This window comes from Mercenaria mercenaria, chromosome 5 (genome assembly GCF_021730395.1).
Source record: "Mercenaria mercenaria strain notata chromosome 5, MADL_Memer_1, whole genome shotgun sequence".
Lineage (NCBI taxonomy): Eukaryota > Metazoa > Mollusca > Bivalvia > Venerida > Veneridae > Mercenaria > Mercenaria mercenaria.
The window spans coordinates 42,878,583-42,898,690 of NC_069365.1; the positions used below are offsets into that span (position 1 = coordinate 42,878,583).

General features: G+C 35.6%; 1 protein-coding gene across 1 annotated transcript; it reads left to right on the forward strand.

Moving 5' to 3' along the window:
• Positions 1–12,083: 12,083 nt before the first annotated feature.
• LOC123557036 (uncharacterized) lies at positions 12,084–17,344 on the forward strand. Its single transcript, XM_045348222.2, has 2 exons — positions 12,084–12,432; positions 15,144–17,344. Exons 1-2 carry the CDS (start codon positions 12,138–12,140, stop codon positions 15,572–15,574), a joined length of 726 nt encoding a protein of 241 aa, XP_045204157.2. The 5' UTR covers positions 12,084–12,137; the 3' UTR covers positions 15,575–17,344.
• Positions 17,345–20,108: the final 2,764 nt, after the last annotated feature.

Genomic DNA, 20,108 nt, shown 5'->3' on the forward strand with positions numbered 1-20,108 from the left:
AAACGCTGTTTTGTAACCGATATATTACGTATTGTCCTATTGTTCAATGGTCATATAATACGTTTATTAAATATCTCAAAGAAATATACATGCATTAGTAGTTACTGTATTAAATGACAGCAGGTATAATTTTAAATAAATACAGATCCCTATCAACAGCATCTGTCTTCTGGCGATTAAATCTAACAATGCAGCATGACAAGAACGGGTACTTTTCCATGTACAGTTCATTGCCCAAGAGGGATTCGTACCCAAAACTTGCAATGGTAAGAAGAAATAGAACAACGCCACAGGAAAATCGGGCAAACAGCTTCTTCTTGCAGCATATAAAAAAGAATCATATGTTTTATATTCGACCGTTGCCATGCAAACTTCCTTCTGATAAGAAAGTGTGTTTTAAATAGAAAGAACTCCATTAAATCCATAAAGAACATGCCGACGATATCCATTGCTAGGACTGATACAAATCACCCTGCGAATTTCATTGACATCCATGTAGGAAATCATATGCCCAACAAGGCTAACCATTGATCAATCCTATGCAGTGCCATCAATAGTAAAGGAACAAAATTCTGGACAAATTTAATTCAGAAATAGAATGTAAAGGGGTCATTTAACACCCATTCCGAAAAATACCCGTCAACCAGATAAGCGATAGCGGTCAGATTTTCTGTATATAAATAAGGACTATACTGTACTTAATATAGAAAGTACTAAAATCAGAACCTTAAGGTGCACAAGACTTATCAATGTCTAGTACTATCTTTAACTACGACTGACCCCGGCTATCATTCCGTCTTTTTCACCTTCTGTTTTCTGTAGAAAATGTCTAAATATTGTTATGGCCGTCTTCTGTACTTCAGATAAATTACCTCCCTTTAAGGGATTATTTAGAAAAAGGTTGCGAAATACCTTCTGTTCGGCGGTCGTCTGTGGCTATTACAGGAACAAAATGAAACAAGTAATTGAGACAAAGAATCTCAACATTGATAGCCGATAGTAGTGTATCCGGCTTTCGAACCCGTTGAAATGTCAGCCATGTTCAGGTCTCCTATATATGTGTTGTTGAAACGTCCTTTATTGAAGATGTGGATGTATCGTATTGTTAAGGTTACCAGCATGGCTGGCTTAGGCGAAGGTGCGGTATTCTCAGGGTTATGGAATGTGAATTCACTGCACTCCGTTGCAGACCAATGTTCGTAAGATGGGGGCTCGTCCGGGATGTACCACAAACGGGTGTGGAATTTGAAGTACCCCATATGAATGTGGGAATTATCAGTTCACAATGAACTTTACGTCATCATATAGTATATGATGAATTCCTCCAAGCGGGGTGTGTTATGGCTGTCTTCTGTACTTCAGAAGAATTACCTCTCTTTAAGGGATTATTTAGAAAAGGTTGCAAAAAACTAATCTGACTAAAGTACTTGATCTTCTAAAGATCTGAGAATGACCTATTCACATTCGTCTTCTTATATTTTGGATTTCCGATATTGCTATTTTTATTTGAACCAATCAGACGACTTGTTTCAACAAGCATTTGGACCATCAACATCAAAATAGCGTCGAATGTCGAAGGGTGAGAAAAACGTGCAGTCAGTCCGGGGCTCGAACCCGGAACCTCTCGCTTACAGGGAGAGTCCTCAACGACTGAGCTGACCGGCTGTCTGACACCTAACGTAATCAAGTCCGTACCATGACATATGATTTCTCTCAAAACACGAAGGATTGAAAATATGAAAAACCCAGGCTAAATATAGATTTTTTTAAACTTCTACTTTCGCTTACAAAATGTTGTAAGTAGGCTCTGATTGGCTACCGTAAGGGTCGTCAGAACGAGGCTATCAATAGCACGTCTTCAGATCCTATGTGCCTAGGGTTAACTGGAGCTGTACTTTAGTCAGATTGGCAAAACTTTGGACAGACTATGTTTTGTTAGGAGAACTAGGTCCAAGCTTGATACTCTTACTCCATGATAGAACAGAATGATCATGAATATTTTTTTGAAAAACACGCTTATACCAATAGTACTTTAAAATCACTGACATGGGTAGCATTAAAATCAGCAGAATGCTGCAAATATTTTCATGGCTTATCAAACAGTAATCTACACCCGAACAAACTTTGACAGAAACATTTTGAGATACGATAGATATTTGGCCATTTCTAGTTAGACGCTACGCCGGTGGAAGATACCCTTCTTCTGGCCTAGTTCGTTTTACCCCCTGCAAAACGTCAAGAACTTTCGTATTTTGGTTTATAAGTTTGCTATTCATATTTTTGTTAGAGCACTTTTGTGGTATACATATCGTGCCTTTTGTTACAACGTAACGGATTCCCCGAATGCCTATAATTGATATTCATACTATCACGTTACATCTGAACATGGTGGAGCTTAAGAGTGAGCTTTGGTGCGCACCTCTAAACAGTTTGATACCCAGGTGGTGTTTGGCCATCAACTGAAATCTTAAAAAAGTCGAGTAAAGACGGAATTAATTCTGTAATAATTTTGGTGGATTGAGCTTTAAATATATACACTTTATGTTAAACATATATGACATGCCAATCTATTTGTGCGAATAAGCATAAAATATATAGAAATTATTTCTAACTGACATGGATAAATATTCATCTAAACTTGTGTAATGTTTAAAACATGTGCGTCATTTTGATTTTGCTGAAAAAGATGCATGTTAATTTGTTTTGTCTTGCAAAATGTGGTGTATTTTGCCACAGTTCTCAATTATTTTAAGGCGGATTTGTTAGAATAAAAATATAAATACTATACATAAAAAGAACCATTCCTTAGGATGAATATTTTCTATTAAATCTGCATTTCTTTGTTATATACATAAGTCTGCATTTTATTCCTAACCCTGAAAATTGTTAATGTTCATATTTACAACGCAACTGAAATAAAAGAGTTTGACCATTTTCGATATGATCAACTTTATCTGATTAAGATGTTTTCCATAGGTCAGTGCTACATATTCATTCTTTTCTTTTACTATTATCACAATTTATTGTGCGGTAATGTCCTTTGATCTCAAAAGCATGTCGAAAATAAAACAGATAAGGGTGATTTACATCGCAAAGAAGAGCCGCCACAAATAGAACTGTAAGTGAAAAATATTGTACAGGGGTTGCTTCGAAAATCGAGCTCCAAGTATATTTTAGTAATATGTAAGATACAAAAATGCGGATGGGACAGAAAAGAGATGTGGTGTTTGGGGACGGGAAAAACAAGAATGACTATTCAAGACAGAAATCCTCGTTTCGAAAGGCCGCCTCCCTATACCGCAAACCAAAGCAGTGTAAGCATGGATGCGCAGATAAAATATGTGCCAATAACTTATCAAACTTACAAAGAAAATCTTTACCCGTCTCGACGATTTGTTAAGAGCAAACCATCCTCGATGTGTACTCGGATAGCTGTAACTCATAATACAACTGTAACTAAAAGAAAAATTCAAAGTTCAAATTTATAGCAATTTTCGGCAAATTCTTGCAATACATACAAAACATAATAAATCACTTGAAATTTGACATACATACAAATCACATGCATAATGCAAAAAGGAGTATTGTAATACACGATATAAAATTATTCTTATGATCCATCAAAAAATTTCTGTCCAACCAGGTATCAAGTTTTCACTCGGCCTAAGTTGGCCATTTGTTTCAAGGCACTAAAGACAAAATTATATCAGGTCAATACATAGACATGGCTTTACTGCTTGCCCGTAATGGAGAAAACAAAAATCAGCCTATTGTCAATGATGCTGGTTCCTTGGTAATTCAAACCGCTCAAAAACAAAAGATTGATACCATTTCTAAATGGACAGACGCCTTTTTGATTTATTCTAGTGTCGATATAAGCAGCCACCCAGAAAAAAGTCCAAGATATGTTAAAATATTTGCAAACAATTAGATTGGGGGCAGCCAGGCACTCTATTGGCTGGAAATTAGCAATTCCGGATGCGAATGGGGGCAGATCCCTCAAAATCTTGGGCGGTGGATGATCTTGAACTTTGGCTGCTTTACATGGAACCTCTCAGGTATGTGGATTCGATACCAACTGCTGCACTTAAATGTCTAACGCAAGAATGCTCGTAATGGAATACCCCGCGGAGGAGGAACTGTACGGGGAGCAGCCTCCCAGACATCGTACTGGCCCCAGACACCATGCCCAAACCCTAAGGGTCACAGCTACAATGGGGCTAGGGGACTCTCATAATATTATTATAATGTTTCAAAATTTTGGTCATTAGGCAACTATCATTGTGGAAAAACTGTGCAAATAATAAGAATTATACCCAAATAATCAAGATGCCACAATTTTAAAAGAAGGTTTCAGGTTTGGCTTCAAGTTAGGACATACTGGCTCACACGGGGCTTCTACATGAAATAATTTGTTGTCTGCACAAATGTATAAAACAGAATTTAGAAAACAAATGGAAAAAGAAAGTACACTTGGTAGGATAGCTGGTCCTTTTAAAACGTCACCAATTTCTAACTTACAAACAAGCCCTAGTGGCACTGTGCAAAAAAGTGATGGGGGTGGGATGGAGCCTCATAGTTCATCTGTCATATCCGCTTGGTAGTAGCGTAAACGATGGTTTTGAATAAGGAACTGTTAATTCAACTGCCCAAAAGTATTCACGAGAAGATTAACACTGGGCTCAATACGGTAGATGAGTAGATTGGTGACACTGGATAAAATCACAAATAAACTTACCAAACTGTGTGACAAGTAAATTACTGATGAGACCTCTAAACTTCAAATTACTGATGAAGGTGACTCGGATCACCGAACAAATGGACCAGATTACATCTCGTGTCGATGGTTATCACTTTGTGGAAGAAAGAGACATTGTGTCCAACATTGTTAACCATAATCTGCCACTCCACGAGGATTGAAATCTACGCCGGAATGTCGGGGATCTCATTAAGAATGGTATAGAGCTGCAGCTCGTCGATATCACACACGTTGAGGGTAATGGTCAGTAACAGTTGAACTGGCCGGCTGTAGTGTTAGCCAATTGTGAAAATTCTAATCTGAACTATTGTGAATGATCTAGGGACAGGTTCTGTACGGGTTAAGTATTTATTCGACAAAATACCAGATACTGTTTCACATGACGAGTTCATAATCGATGATAGCCTAAAGCAGGGTTTTCAGACACAGAGTACTATTGATAAAACTTTCAAACCAGAGGAGTATTATTTGGAAACACTTGTGGGATGACGGTTTTCGGCAATGACTATGGAATGAAGCTTGTATTAGCTGAAAAAGTTTAGGTTAAAGGTAATATCCATGATAAAGGCAGCTTAGAGATGATTATAATGGGAGACTTTGGTCAGTTATCTCCCTTTCATACTCTATTAAAGTAAGTAGGTCCTTTCATTTGGATTACTCTGTTGTTATCGCAATGTTATTTGTAACATTATGGTGTAAATGAAGCTAAGTAAATTAATGATCATCATGACTGTTGATTTAAAAATGCCTTCAACTACATATTCTATAAACACTCAAGTCTCTAATTTTGACATTCCAGACATTTAATTTAACAAAAATGCAAGATATCTCATACCTTAGAACTGAGATGGCTCATAGCCAAAACAACGATAATGTCAGAGGATTCCAAATGATGGGACCTTCTTACAATGTTATTATCTTGGACATTATCAAATAAGGGAGACAATTTGAAACTCACCAAAGTCCCTCATACTTGTTGAAAAAATAAAATGGTAAACGCAATTATTAGTATGCACTGCAAGAAGATATGTTAGACCAGGTAGAGCATGACACAAAATGCATTTTGGAAGGCGATATATAAGTAAAATAGGTGTCTCAAAAGCTAAGGGTAGTAGTAAACCATTTGAGGGTCAAAAATGATGGCTTGTTTGATACAAATCCTATAAATGTTTTATATTTTTGGAACTAAACCTCTATAGATTTGCAGCAATAACTATTATCAAATAAAAACGTATGTCCTTCTGGCACGTGCACTGAGCGTTTAGTTTTGTCCTTGTGTTAATAAGCGTCTACACAACTTGTCGAACCGCAACGCTTCACACAACAAAGTAATGGCCGGGGAGCTGCTTTTATATCAAATAGAAGAAATTCTAGCTTTGATTCTTGGATTTACATCTGCTAGCTAAACGGTGTTAGGTGGTGAACCGTATCAACTGAATGAAAACAAACGAGTAAAGTGGTAAACACCAATAACACTTAAACTGGGGTTAAGACGAGTATATATTAGTATTGGTCAGCAAATTTTCTGCATACTATCAACACACAGATATATCTGAAGAACATGTTTCATAAGTATAGGGTTGTCTACCCTGTGTCTTTGTTAAACACGAGTTACTTCCCATCTAGATTCGTGAAAATATTTAGCGGCCGTACTGGAATAGAAATATGCAGGATGTAACGCATTGGCATTTCCTAACACGTGCGTGATATAAATTTCAAAATTTATGTTAAAAGCGTACGCTACAGTCTCTGTATATAAGATGGGCGAATTTTTTCCCAACTTAAGTAATAGAATTTTATTGAAGGACAATCATCTTAGGAACAAAGATATGCAATAAAAGTCATAGGTCACCAGTACTGAAAAAGTGTTATCTGCTCTTAAAAACGGCATTTTTTATGGGGAAAAACTTACATGTTATAAAAAGAATACATTGTATTGCGTTTTTAGCTAAATATATGTTGACTAGATTTTCTTATGGAAGGGAGAAAACTAAAGAGTATACGAAAAGCATAAAAATGAGAGGTTATCGTACCTTACAATTGAATGTTACTGGATTCTGTATGATAAAGGAATTTTATTTGCGTCCGGATTCGTGAAAACTGAAGTGCATGTATTGAAAATTACTTATTGGCTTATAAACAAAAATGATTCCCTTTCCAGAATTTAAACTTTTTCAGCGAACGAGCGACACAATCTTTTTTATATCAAAACTGTTTGACATACAGAATCCAGATATGCATCTAAATGCATAACATACGTTGATACACATATTTTTGCATCCAGTAGTCAAAATTGGCAAAATCGTCATAACAATACAGAGATTAAAGATGTTTTGTTTTGTATTTTGTAGGTGAACAGAAAAGGGCATCGGGGAAAGATATACTTCGAACTAGATACTTGATATTTTTTTCTGCATTTGAGCATTTGTACAAAAGACAAAATTTGTCTTTTTCAGGTATAAAGAATACGTAAAACCAACAGCAACTAAAATAATGTGACCTTATTTTAATTATTACTCCATTTAGTATAATATACTTTAGGAAAAAGGGACAGAGCATTTCGAAGCCTATTTTGACAAACCATCGTAGTTTGAAGGATGTTTGGGAGAGAGTCATCAAATGATCCCTTCTTAAATGAGCCAGCAGTTTCCCAGGAGAACATTTTCGTTTGCCACGGCACCAAAATCCTACACTGATGATAAAAATTTGAAGTATAAAATGTATACCATTATTTCACAGTCATATTCTTGTGGTGACCTTCCAGCTAAAACCTGACTCCTAGAGGTCTGACTGCTAGCTTTCCCTTTTCAAACTTACTCCTTTGTATCTGTAGGTCAGTTTTCGAAAAAAGTTTGCAGACACTTGAGCAGTCTATGGTCATCATAGTCCTTCCTTCATATTCCGATTTAACAACTTTTTTAATCAAATGAATAGTCTTCATAGAATATAACAGGCGCGTATACAAGGGAACAAAGAGTTGCGGAAATAAATTCACTGCTCATGGAGAAGTATCGGGACTTGATTAAAAGTAAAATGGACATATACTTCGAAGATATCGTGCATGTGTGTCAGTTTAACTAGTTTTCACAGACAAAGTCACGTTAGATAGCAACACTGAGGTGCTGGAGCACATGAGAGATGATATACAATTCAACCGAATCCGCTAGTATTTAGTTCAGTTGCGTCCTATGCTAACAAAGGATCTTCTTACAGATATGATTAATAAGTTTGTCTCCTGCTCCTGAAACTGTACCAACATAGCGTAATTCATATTGGTGTAACCACATCAAGTCGTGCAGATATCATAAACACGAGGATATAATTAGGACCATCATCTTTGGAAGCGAAAAAAAATGCAATAAAACCAACCTAGATAAACACTGTCTAGAAACTGTTTTCTCTTTTGATTGGACTTACAAAGTAAATCTTCTATATTATTCCAAGTCGCACAGATTTATACTGGTATAGATGAATTTTCGTGTGTTACATAAGTTTCATTTTAATTGTCTTTGCGTTCAAGAAAACTTTTTGTCGACTTGTAATATACGACATATAGTTTTGGCATGCTGCCAACGTGACCAAAATCTAGGTATGAATGAGAACGCATTTGTGCGTTTCCAGCTACCTAGGTGGAAATATTAACTCTGTTTTTATGAAATTTGACCCTGCGTGCTCCCGCAGTTGTAGCGTCAGTTGTCAGGGAGATATCTTTGTGCCACTTGTTACCACCTACAGTAGCAAGCCACTTGGCTTATCAGCGAACTGGAATATAAAGTGAACAGATAGAGTAAGTGCAGCATTTACCTTTTATATTTAAAAATATATATATACATATATATGCTAAATAAACATTATACTTGTTCAAGTCAGATATATTATTCGCATAAAATATAACAGTTGATATACTTTAAGAACCTTTTTTTAAATTAACTGCTTAAAAGACTGTTTTGGCGAATTTTATTTTGAAGATCAGCTGATGATATCAATGATAAAGTAAATGAGCACAAAAGGTACTTGTCTGGAACCAAAGCATGTATCTGAGAAATGTAAAATCTATGAAATACACGAGTTAAATAGATTCATTTTATGCATCTAATATTTGAAAATAATAAACTGTTTACATCATAAAGAAACGATTTACAAATTAATGTAAGTCTAAAACATGCTTAAAACTGTTTAGTACCATATGATGTTTTAGAATACAGTATAACAATTAAGTTTTGTATTTCAAGGTCAGCTGATTTATAGAGTTTGAAATTATCACAAGGATAGTGGTGTCAAGTTTTATAAAAATATATAACATTACTTTGAAATACAAATTCTTTGCTATATGTAACTCTAGCATGTATATGTACATGTATTTTGACCTTTTGCTTTTTAGTAACGTTATTATAACGATCGTCTATGTTGAAATGATACTAGCAGTGAAACTAAAGTAGATCCACAAGTAAAATTGTTTTTCAATGGTAATTATTCTTTTTTGTTGTTGTTATTGTTGTTGGTATTTTTCAATCAGTGAAATAACCAGGTATGTTTCACTCTAATATTTCAATGATTCACGGAAAAATAAACATAGTAAAAGAAAATATTTTACACGTAATTATACCACCAGAATGTTTCATTCTACATTATCTTCATTAGATCTTCATACAAAAAAAACAAGGATGATAAAACAATATGTTGTTTGGACACTTTATACACTCTTTATTGGTTGTAAAATTCTTGCTTCGTTTTTAAAGTGGTCTCTCGAGAAAACCATTTTCTGCCGGATAAATTTTCGGAAACGGGTCGGAAAGGCAGCAGCTGTTGTTTTCATTGGCCCATGACCCACACTGGATATAACTGATCTGATTTGTCTGCTACAGGTGGTTGTTATCAATTAAAACTCAATTTATTGTTTACCAAATTAAACCAATGTATTTACAACCTAAGCTGGATTTTTTACACAAATTAATTCATTCAGAATTGGCTGTATTTAAAAGCATTCTCTAAATTACATTACAACTTTTCGAAATAACATCATTCACATGGCATGTTCTAATCTCTGGCCTGGCCAGATTTTAGAACATATCCATTCATAACTTGACACAGCTGTACAAGCCACAAACATCGTGTTTCGCTGTAAAATGAACATTCCGCATGCATATTACATCTTGTTTAATTAATATGCCATGTTGTTGTATGATATGTTATGTTTATGTTAGATGCCCATAAGGGCATTGACTTCCAATAAACTTTGAAACTTTGAAGCATACATTTTCAATAGTTCCTCATTATTCCCAATTTTTAACTCGCCAAGACACAACGCGTTCAGTGCTCTCAGCGAGATATTCTGATCACTCACCGCTCCGTCTTTCAACATTTTTTTCAGTGAGCCCAAGTACAATCCAAAGCTAGTTCTTTAAATAAATTTGCTAATGCTATACATTACGTTTGGGTACAGTATGTTAATCAAGTGGAGACCATATTTTTGATGATCACAGCAAATAAAAAAAATGTTTATCAATATTCTGTATTGTAGCAAACGTCATATTTATATAAGTAAGAGTCAACAGTCGCTTGTAGATAGCCTTAACTGACAGAGAAAAGCGGGGAGTAAGTTTAAACCCATTTTCATGTTGTTCGAAAGAAAGAATACATTTTACAATTTGTAAACATTTTGTAAGACTTGAAAATGTATATAATCATGTTCTGGTTTGCTCTCTGTTGCCGAGTGTGAATTATTTAAATTCATCGTTTTATAGTGAGATGGATATGTGATAGCTATAATCAAAGGAACAAGACCCGAGACTACACACAGGGTTTTAAAAACGTCTGTAACATTTGCGTTATAATTTGAAACAAAAAACAGATACATTAGCTTGTAACAGTAGAAGTCATTCATTCCGTGTCATACCAGACTAATACCAAAGCCTGTTTAAGGTTTCTGTTTAAAATGTCTTAGCCTTGCTCCAGACGTTTCTAAAACATCCTTAATGTTGATACCGGTAACGAGACATGGTTCTTTCATTTCTTACAAGATCATGAAATGAAAAACACGATATGGCTATTAAACATGGTAGAACACGTAGTATTGAAAACGTAAGTCACTGAATAAATTGATATTCTATTTCGTACAACCCAGTGCGAAATAACAAAAGCGTTACAAATTTGCATTATATATTATAGTTTCGCCGCAAAGTGACATGGTTCAATCATTTCCGCTGACTACATGGTATTTTACCAGGATATAGATATAAAATTAAGAATATTGCAAGCCGGAAAGAATTACCACAATAGCATATAGCTCCAGTTTACTCCGGACCTGCGTCCCTTTGGTTTATTTCTTTTTCTGGAATCCGTTCTTCTCTGTCAGTGTTTCACGCAAATGCACATGTTTTGAAGAGATTTATAATACATTTGATTCGTGTTCCTTGCTGGACCACGGACAATATACATTAAGCATTCAACGTTAGATATATATCACAATTATAGACCTAAGTAATAGTTTGTAGTACAGACACTACAGGATTATTACTGCAAATCCAGTTAATGTACATTCTTTCTTACAAATTAACAGAACTTCATTTATTTTGCTAATGAATATGGGCTATTGATGTTGATGACAAACAGCTGTTTCCATCAAGGATAGTAAGTATACGTACCACAAAAACTTCATATACACCACTAGTAACTATAATGTGCATGTTGTATCAAGGTATTTCATACCATGCTCTGAAATGGACAATCTACATGTTAATTTTAGATGTAACTGATTGCTGGAGCAAACGGATCCTGTTTTACTTTTAAAAACAGATGAGCTAACCTGTGGAATAGAATTACCCGAAAGGCATTTCGTAATAACCTCCTGCTGCCTTTCATCGTTTTGTTTGGCTTTACGTCACATTGACATAACATGTGGCAACCTTGCAGCCTTTTGTGGTAGAGGAAGACCCGAGGAATTATCTTTAAGACATGGCGCGGCCACTGTCCTTCTGTAAGCGAGCTGAATTGCTTCCTCGCATAAAAGAATTTAACACCCTAAGCGAGTTTTTCAACTGTCATTCGTGAGAGGCAAATGATTTAAAGACAGCGACCTAACCCACTCGGCAACGAAGGCTCCGTCTTACACTTCAAAACCTTATCATCGATAAGGCTTTTCCAATTCAGATTTTGGGCTGTATGCATTTGTTTGTTTTCATACTTTGAAATATAAAGTTTATAGATTCAAATGTAGTAGCATGTTTGTGCAAATGTTGCGTAACAATTGTGGTAAGTATATTCATTCTTTCTCATAATCAAATTATGTGTTTACTTAAGTAATAACACTTTGTTACCAGTTATTCGTATATTCTGCTTTAGTGCGTTGTGGAAAATTCACAGAAACACACCGTAAAACATGAGGCTATGGTTAGTTTTTCTGGGTTTCGTTGTTGTTCATGGTGGAGTTATAGGGCCTGAGCCTCAGTGTTCGAAATTTCACTACGAAGAACAACTTCTGGAGAAAATGGTAAGAATGGAGGTGAAAGTTGAAGGTGTGGAGAAACGAATTATGGAAACTAATCAACGTGTGCTGGACGTTCTTGGAAATCTGCAAACAGAGAGAAAAGACATGAAGAATGAATTCAATGAATTGCAGATACAATATTCTAAAGAAATGGAGGAACGTATTGCTGATATTGAAAAATTAAAAGGTATGGTTTTGTAAATGTCAAATATCTAATAAATATTAAATGAATATTTTTCTATTCAATTTTCAGTAACTTTACACAGTCGTTAGAGATTGTACCTAACGAGTTCATATTCGACTCTTCAGTGCGCCCGCCCGCTTAGCTCAGTAGGGAGAGCGTTGGTCTACGGATCGGAGGTTGTGAGTTCGATCCCCGGGTGGGGAGTATGTTTTCCGTGATGATTTGATAAAAGACATTGTGTCTGAAATCATTCGTCTTTCACCTCTGATTCATGTGGGGAAGTTGGTAGTTATTTGCGGAGAACAAGTTTGTACTGGTACAGAATCCAGCAACACTGATTAGGTTAACTTCGTTACATGGCTGAAATATTGTTGAAAAACGGCGCTAAACCTAAAGCAAACTAAAAAGAACTTTTCAGTGCACCCATTGATTAATTAGGCTTATGTTTTCCTCCTCCCCTTATAAAAAGAAATATTTGAAAAATGACTATCTAAAATATCTAGTAAAATAGACATCTCCTGCATTGACAGTTTCATTTCACCAATTATAATCGATGCGATGTAAAAAGTATCCAAAAGTAAATGAATTTAAAAGTGTATGATGTAAGTTTAGTCTGCTTTCGACACTTTGAAAGAGCCTATACTGAACTTTGTTTTGCCTTTTAGTAAATTCAAATTAAAAATCAAGTCTCAAAACACTTCTGAGTGAAACAGAATTACATGCTCTTTATTATGACCTCACCTTACAATTTGTTTAAGGTCGTGGACCCGTAGTAAAATTCGGCAAATTGCGTTTTCTCCGTATGCTTATAGGACCCCAAAATGTAAAATATGGTTACAAATGTGACAATTGTTACAAAGGTGTTACATATGTAAAAACGTTCTACAAAAGTGAAAGCTAGTTGTTCTAAATTTAAAATAAGCCTGGTCACACATGTCATATGAAAGCGTCACAAACAGTGTTTTGGTCACAAATGTAAAACAATTATTCCTTCAAAATGTAAAACCGATTTTAAAATTCGAACTTTGATGGTAAAACAGTATTACTCACCTATGGGCGAAAACATGCTTCAAAAACAGGTCTGCACATATACGTATACCATGTCTTCAACACTGATTTGAAAGGATGGGCCGATTCGTACAAACGCAAAGCTACTGTAACAGTAGTTTTTTGTAAACTAAGTTATCCTCACAGAGAGAATAAGTACCTTAAGTTATAAAAAAGACCAACAAAATCTTAATCTTTGCAGTAAGATTCTTAAGTCGAAAAATTTCTTGAGTGTTATTAATGCATTTTTATTTTTCCTACACCTATAAACTTTCTATCAGGGCCTCAGGATGAATAATTTAATGACTTCTAAGTGTAAGCCACGAGAAAAGTGTGCATTTGCTATATAATGACGAGCTTTAAACAAATGTAGGCCATATATTGTATGCCTGACCAGTTGATCGGAGAAGGGTCTATTGAGTTCTTTCTCTTCTGACCACTGGCATTATACTGGCTTTAGTTTATTGGTCAATTCAGAGTTGTTCCCCTTAGATCTTTTTAGGTAGGTACCATCTCTACACTTTTGTTAAATTTATTACTCAGTTATTTTAATAGATAAGCAGTGGGACAAATAAACAAAGTTCTATATTATCTGCTAGTTTTAAATGACATCTGATGCAGGTTGGAAATGTATTAGGCTCTTCTCTTTTAAAATGGATCATGCTACGTTTTATTATAAATATTAATGTATCATAGGGCCGGATCCAGAAATGTTTGAGAGGTCTTGAACGAAGACTTCACTGCCGAAGTGCATAGCAAGGTATTGGAGGGGGTGCCTTTGCCCAAGTTAGGATTCAAGGTCTTCCCCTGGAATTTTTTTCGAAATAAAGGTATGAAATGGTATCCTCAGCTGCATTTGTTGGTGCGTGTACTTCCCTCATATTACGGGGATGGGGTCAGGAGGCTCTCCCCCTGATTTTTTTTAAATACAGGAATGAAATGGTGGCCTCTGGTGCATTTTAGGTCTTAATTTTTAGGTATTGTAGGAGTACGTTACTATCCTCTTGATTGGGTGGTCAGGGGGCTCTTCCCCTGGAAAATTTTGAAATGCAGGTATGAAATGGTGGCCTCTGGTGCCTTTCTGGGTCTAAATTTTGAGAAAAAAATATTCCTTTGCCGTGGGATGCATTCTTGATGAGTATAGGTAACTTCTCAGCCAACTGGGAGGGGGGGGGGGGGGGGGGGGGGGGGGGGGGGGGGGCACGGGCCCCCTTGGCCCGGCCCTGGATCTGTATCAGTCAATAGAAGACTCTGTTTGACTCACATTAAGAGCATGGAAATATATTAATATTCGTTTTAGTTTAGACTTCTGTTTCCAATGCCTGTCACAAGAAAGATATTGTACACATTCTGAGTGGTTAAAATCTACACATTTTGTGGTACTATTTGTGTAAAACTTTCATTCTCTCCAGTATTTCAGAAACTTATTAATGTGACTGATACGAAAAATGGTTTTAAGAATACGTCATTTTTGTCACAGTAAATATTGTCTTCCCTGCTGAAGTTCTTAAATGTTATCAGTTGTGTGACTCTTACCAAGAATAATAACAAACTGATCATCCTTTCTTCTTCTATCATTTGATATAACATTTAAAAGGGTACATTTATCTTTAATATCGTATTGGACAGGGTTTCTTCTATAATTATATGTTTTGCAATAATTACAGATACCCTCCTGACAGAAACAGTAGCGTTTAAAGCACGTGGACCCTCAGATAAAAGTCTTGGCACCGGCAAAACTATAGTATTTGCAGAGACAATGTTAAACAAAGGTGGAGCATACGATAATGTCACGGGAATGTTTACGGTTCCTGTGAGCGGGGCATACCTTTTTACCATCCAGCTGTGTATACTGAATAAGAAACAAATGCATTATGGTATCATGATTGACAACTCACTGTACACGTCTGGAAGATTCTACGACAATGACGCATACACTTGCGATTCGGCTGATGCTATAACTGTTCTGGAAGGAGGAGAAAGAGTTTACGTCAAGTGTCTATATTCACCGTCGTCGTCTGGAGACATTCTGTATGAGTATAGCAGTTCAACATACAATTACTGGAGTAGCTTTTCCGGCTTGCTGATTCACAGATAAATAAGCTTAATTATACCAATGATATCCTTAATCGTGACACTTACAGAGCATTTACGTTTAACACGTAAACTTTATATTATTTCAAGGTTTTATACACACAAACTTATCTAGTTTTGTTACATGTCATTGACACTATATTAATCGCAGTCACCTCGCTCAGAAAATCATGTTGGTTAAAAAGAAACTAGGTTTTCTTGTCGGATTCATTACTTCATCATTTAATCGTATTTTCTGCATACTGTTCTTGTTATAAATTTTTGATGTAATGGAACATACATAAATTAATACCCTTTTGAAACTAGCCTTATCAGGATTACGTTTGATACAATTTTGCTATTTCCGCATCAAAAACGTCATTGTGGAAGAAAAACTGCGATGTGCTCTAACTGTCAATACGATAGCAGTTATATCTATATCCAATACCACATGTACCACACCACCTATACCACCGACCATAATTGTTACGAGTGACGCAAGATTGATATGGTAGATTGATTTGAATACAAAGTACACCAGAATTACATTTGTCTGGCGACTCCTCCTGAAGGATGTTAGTTATACTAATTTGTATATAGTATAAGATCAAGCAATACGCGTGGTTATTATATTAGATAATGTTTATAATTTGATTTTGGCTGCTGGTCTCTAGTCCCACGTCCTACCACTGTATTGTTTGTTGATTTAACCGTGTTGTATGTCACAGGCATGAATGTGGATGTCATTCTCAATGAATGTTTGTAGTCATGCCCGTTTTAACTTTAAGAAAATTAGGATATCTTCTGTGGACTGGCGGTTTTTTTCAAGGTCAAGCAAACGCTTTGGCCTACAAACATCAAACTGCATATAATGAATTTTTGTGATAATTAGATAACATGGTTTTATAAAAAAGTTCAATATCACAGTGACATTGTGACCAAAAACGGTTTTCGCGCTGAACGCTGTAGTATACAGCCGTTTAACTTCAAAGTATTATTGCTTGTGGTCATTAAATGACTTCTATAGTTCCGGAGGTCAAGTTAATGGTCAAGGTCACAGAGATATGAACACTAGAAACGGTTTCCGCTCAATAGCTAAAAATTTCTTCGGCAACGTTGTCAAACTTATCTTTTCATTAATACGTCTTCCTGTCAGGAACTAAAAGACGCTTTGGTTTACATTCTTCAAACTTAATAGGATTGCCTGTGATCAGTAGTATTGTTTTGGTGGGTGGTGGGTCAAACGTCAGTGTCAAAGTGGTCTTGATACTGAAAATGGTTTCCGTTCAATAACTAAAAACGCTTTGGCACGCAGTCAAACCTCGTCTTTTGTTATATTAACGCTATGAATTCAATAAAAAATCACCAGCTTCCTATATAATAAAAAAGTGTACAGTATTTATTCATTTCTATAAAACGTAGTTATAATATTATATATTTTATGTATAAAATGACCCATCTTGATTCCATATTCCACAAGTAAGTATGAATCTGATAAAGACTCGAACCACGAGGAACTACAAGCATGACATTGTCTTCGTTGAATTTGACACGCTCGGGTGTCAGGCCCGTTCCGTAATCCGAAATATCTTTACCCGGTTACCATTGAAATTCACGATTTTGATTAAAAGCTTGTCCCCAATAATAATCGTCATTATTGGCATTAGCGACGCAAATGTTATTATATCTGTCTACATAAACTGCTTCTGAATTTCAATTCTATGAATTCACTTTTCAATTTTATTATTGACGGAAGCGTAATAAAATATTGCATGCCTCTGCCTCGCAAACCACATTCCATTGAAGTTGTTCGTCTTTCTGTCAAAACATGTGTTCAGTTTCTGACGAAGTCCAGTTACTATTGCATCATAGTTTATAGAAACTGTCACGACAAATGAATTTTCTTACCTGTAAATGTTTCAATACAACACAGTCGATCGCCCATCCCTTAATGTACCATCAGGTGTTATTTCTCACAGAACAGCCGCAAAGTATTGTCACTGGAATTGTAAAATGTGTGTATTGAAAAGAACACAACAAATTTTCCTGACTTTGATCTAGTGGTAACATTTTTTGAAAATACCATGAAAATGTATTGCATACTTATCAGGATATCGACATGCACAGAAAGCTTGGCTACGGTGATTGCGCACTTCATTGACTTAATTGATGTCAGAAATGTATATTTTTGTCGTCACTAAGCAAAACGTTTTTGCTTTAATATTCCTAGTGTTTATCTTTTGGTTTAAAAGCGTGATTATCCTGCGAAACGTGTCAGGAAAGACGTAAACATGCAAACGTAATGTTTTAACGATTATAATCCTAAAATTGAAATAATGAAAGCCTAAAATCACAACGAGTTTAATCAGAATACTAGCGGAATGTTTATGTCCGACTTTTGTATATTGAGGTATGCCTGCTTCAGAGCTCTTCTTATACCATGTGTGTTCAACTCCTCCTCCAGTGTCCTTACAATTCAAAAGAAGCTTTGTACTCATTATCACCATGAAGTGAATATGCACATACTCTCAACAAGTTAATGTTCGAGTACTAATGTTTACTAAGTCTTACAAAGTTTTGTCCCTTTTTGGATTAAGATTTGTTGTTCGCTCTATATTTTCTAAATCATTTGATAGATAGTTCTAAAATTTCGAAGAATCTATCATCTCATCAAGACGATGTGCTGAATCTATGTTCAAACTGTGCAAACCCTAAGTTAATGTCTTCGTTACTAAAAATAAAAGTAAATAAGAAAAAGGAGAGAAAAAGTAGTGTCCGTTGAAATCAAATTTTGTTTATATGTAATTTATTATAAAAACAAATATCGGGACTGCATATATGACAAAAGGTTTTTACGACACCATTAGTAAATAAATTTGCTGCATTAAATTTCAAACTATATCAGAAATTCCACAATGACTAAGTGGACTTTAAAGGGTAACGGTTCAATCCCCGATAGTAGACAAATATTTTGTAATTAGAAAAGGGCCATGTGGATCATTCGGATCAATGTCAAGGTCACAATCTTTTTAGTTAAGAATTATATTGTACAGTATATAATACAGTATATATATGTATAATATATAATTTCTGCCACAACCGTACAGCAACAAACACTACCCGCAAAACTTATGGAAATTATTGACCGTTCGGATCAATGTCAAGGTCACAATCTCTTTAGTTAAGAATTATATAGTACAGTATATAATACAGTATATATATGTATAATATATAATTTCTGCCACAGCAGTACAGCAACAAAACTACTCAAAAAACGCAACGAAATTTGGATGCCACAACAATATAGCAACAAACACTACTAGTATGGAAATTGGGATGCAACAACAGAAGAACAACAAACACTTCTCACAAAATGTAAAGAATTGGAAACACAGCAACTGTAAAGCAACAAACACTACTCACAAAACGTATCGAAATAGGGATGCCACAACAGAAGAGAAACAATCATTACTCACAATACGTAACAAAATGGGGAAGTCACAACTGAATAGCAGCAAACACTACAAAAACTCGTAACGGTTGGAGATACCACATCAGTACAAAAACAGACGATGCTCACAAAAGCTAATGAAAGAGGATACTACAACAGTAAAGTGACGAAAACATTTACAAAACGTAAGGTATGAGCTGTAAACTGAGTCACAAAACGTTACGAAATCGTGTGCCAGAATAGTTCAGCAACAAACACTACACACAAAACGTACCAAAATGAGATGCCAAAACAATAGAGAAGCAAATACTTCTCACAAAACGTAAAGAAAATTGGGTATGCCAATACAGATTAGTGACAAACACTACTCGCAAAACGTATTGAAATCGGATGCACAAAAGTACAGCAACAAATACTACTTACAAAAAGTAATGAAACGGGGATGCCACAACAGTAAAGTGACAAACACTTCGCAAAAATGTAACGAAATGGGGTTGCCACAGCCGTACAGCAACAAACACTACTTTCAATACTTTACGAAATGGGAATGCCACAACTATATAACAACAAACACTACTCACAATACTTTACGAAATGGGTATGCATTAACGGAACAGTCAAAATCAAATAATTCTCACAAAATGTAACAAAATGGGGATGCCACAATGGTACAGGAACAAACGCTAAGCACAAAACTTAACGAATCGGGGATGCCACAACAGTACGGCAACAAACAGTACAAATCTACTCGCTATAGGTAACGAAATGGAGATGCCACAACAGAAATGCAACATACACTACTCACAGAACGTAACGAAGGATGGCACAAAAGTTTAGCAACAAACACTACTCACAATACTTTACAAAATGGGGATGCCACAGTAGTATAGTGACAAACATTACTCACACTAATTTACGAAATAGGGATGCCACAACAGTACAGCGAAAACCTCCTCTGGGAATGTCACACAACAGTAAAGCAACAAAACTACTCACAAAACGCAACGAAATAGGAATAACACAACACAACAGTACAACAATAAACACTACTAACGAAAGGAAAATAAACGGGGATGCTACAACAGTTCAGCAACAAACACGACTCACA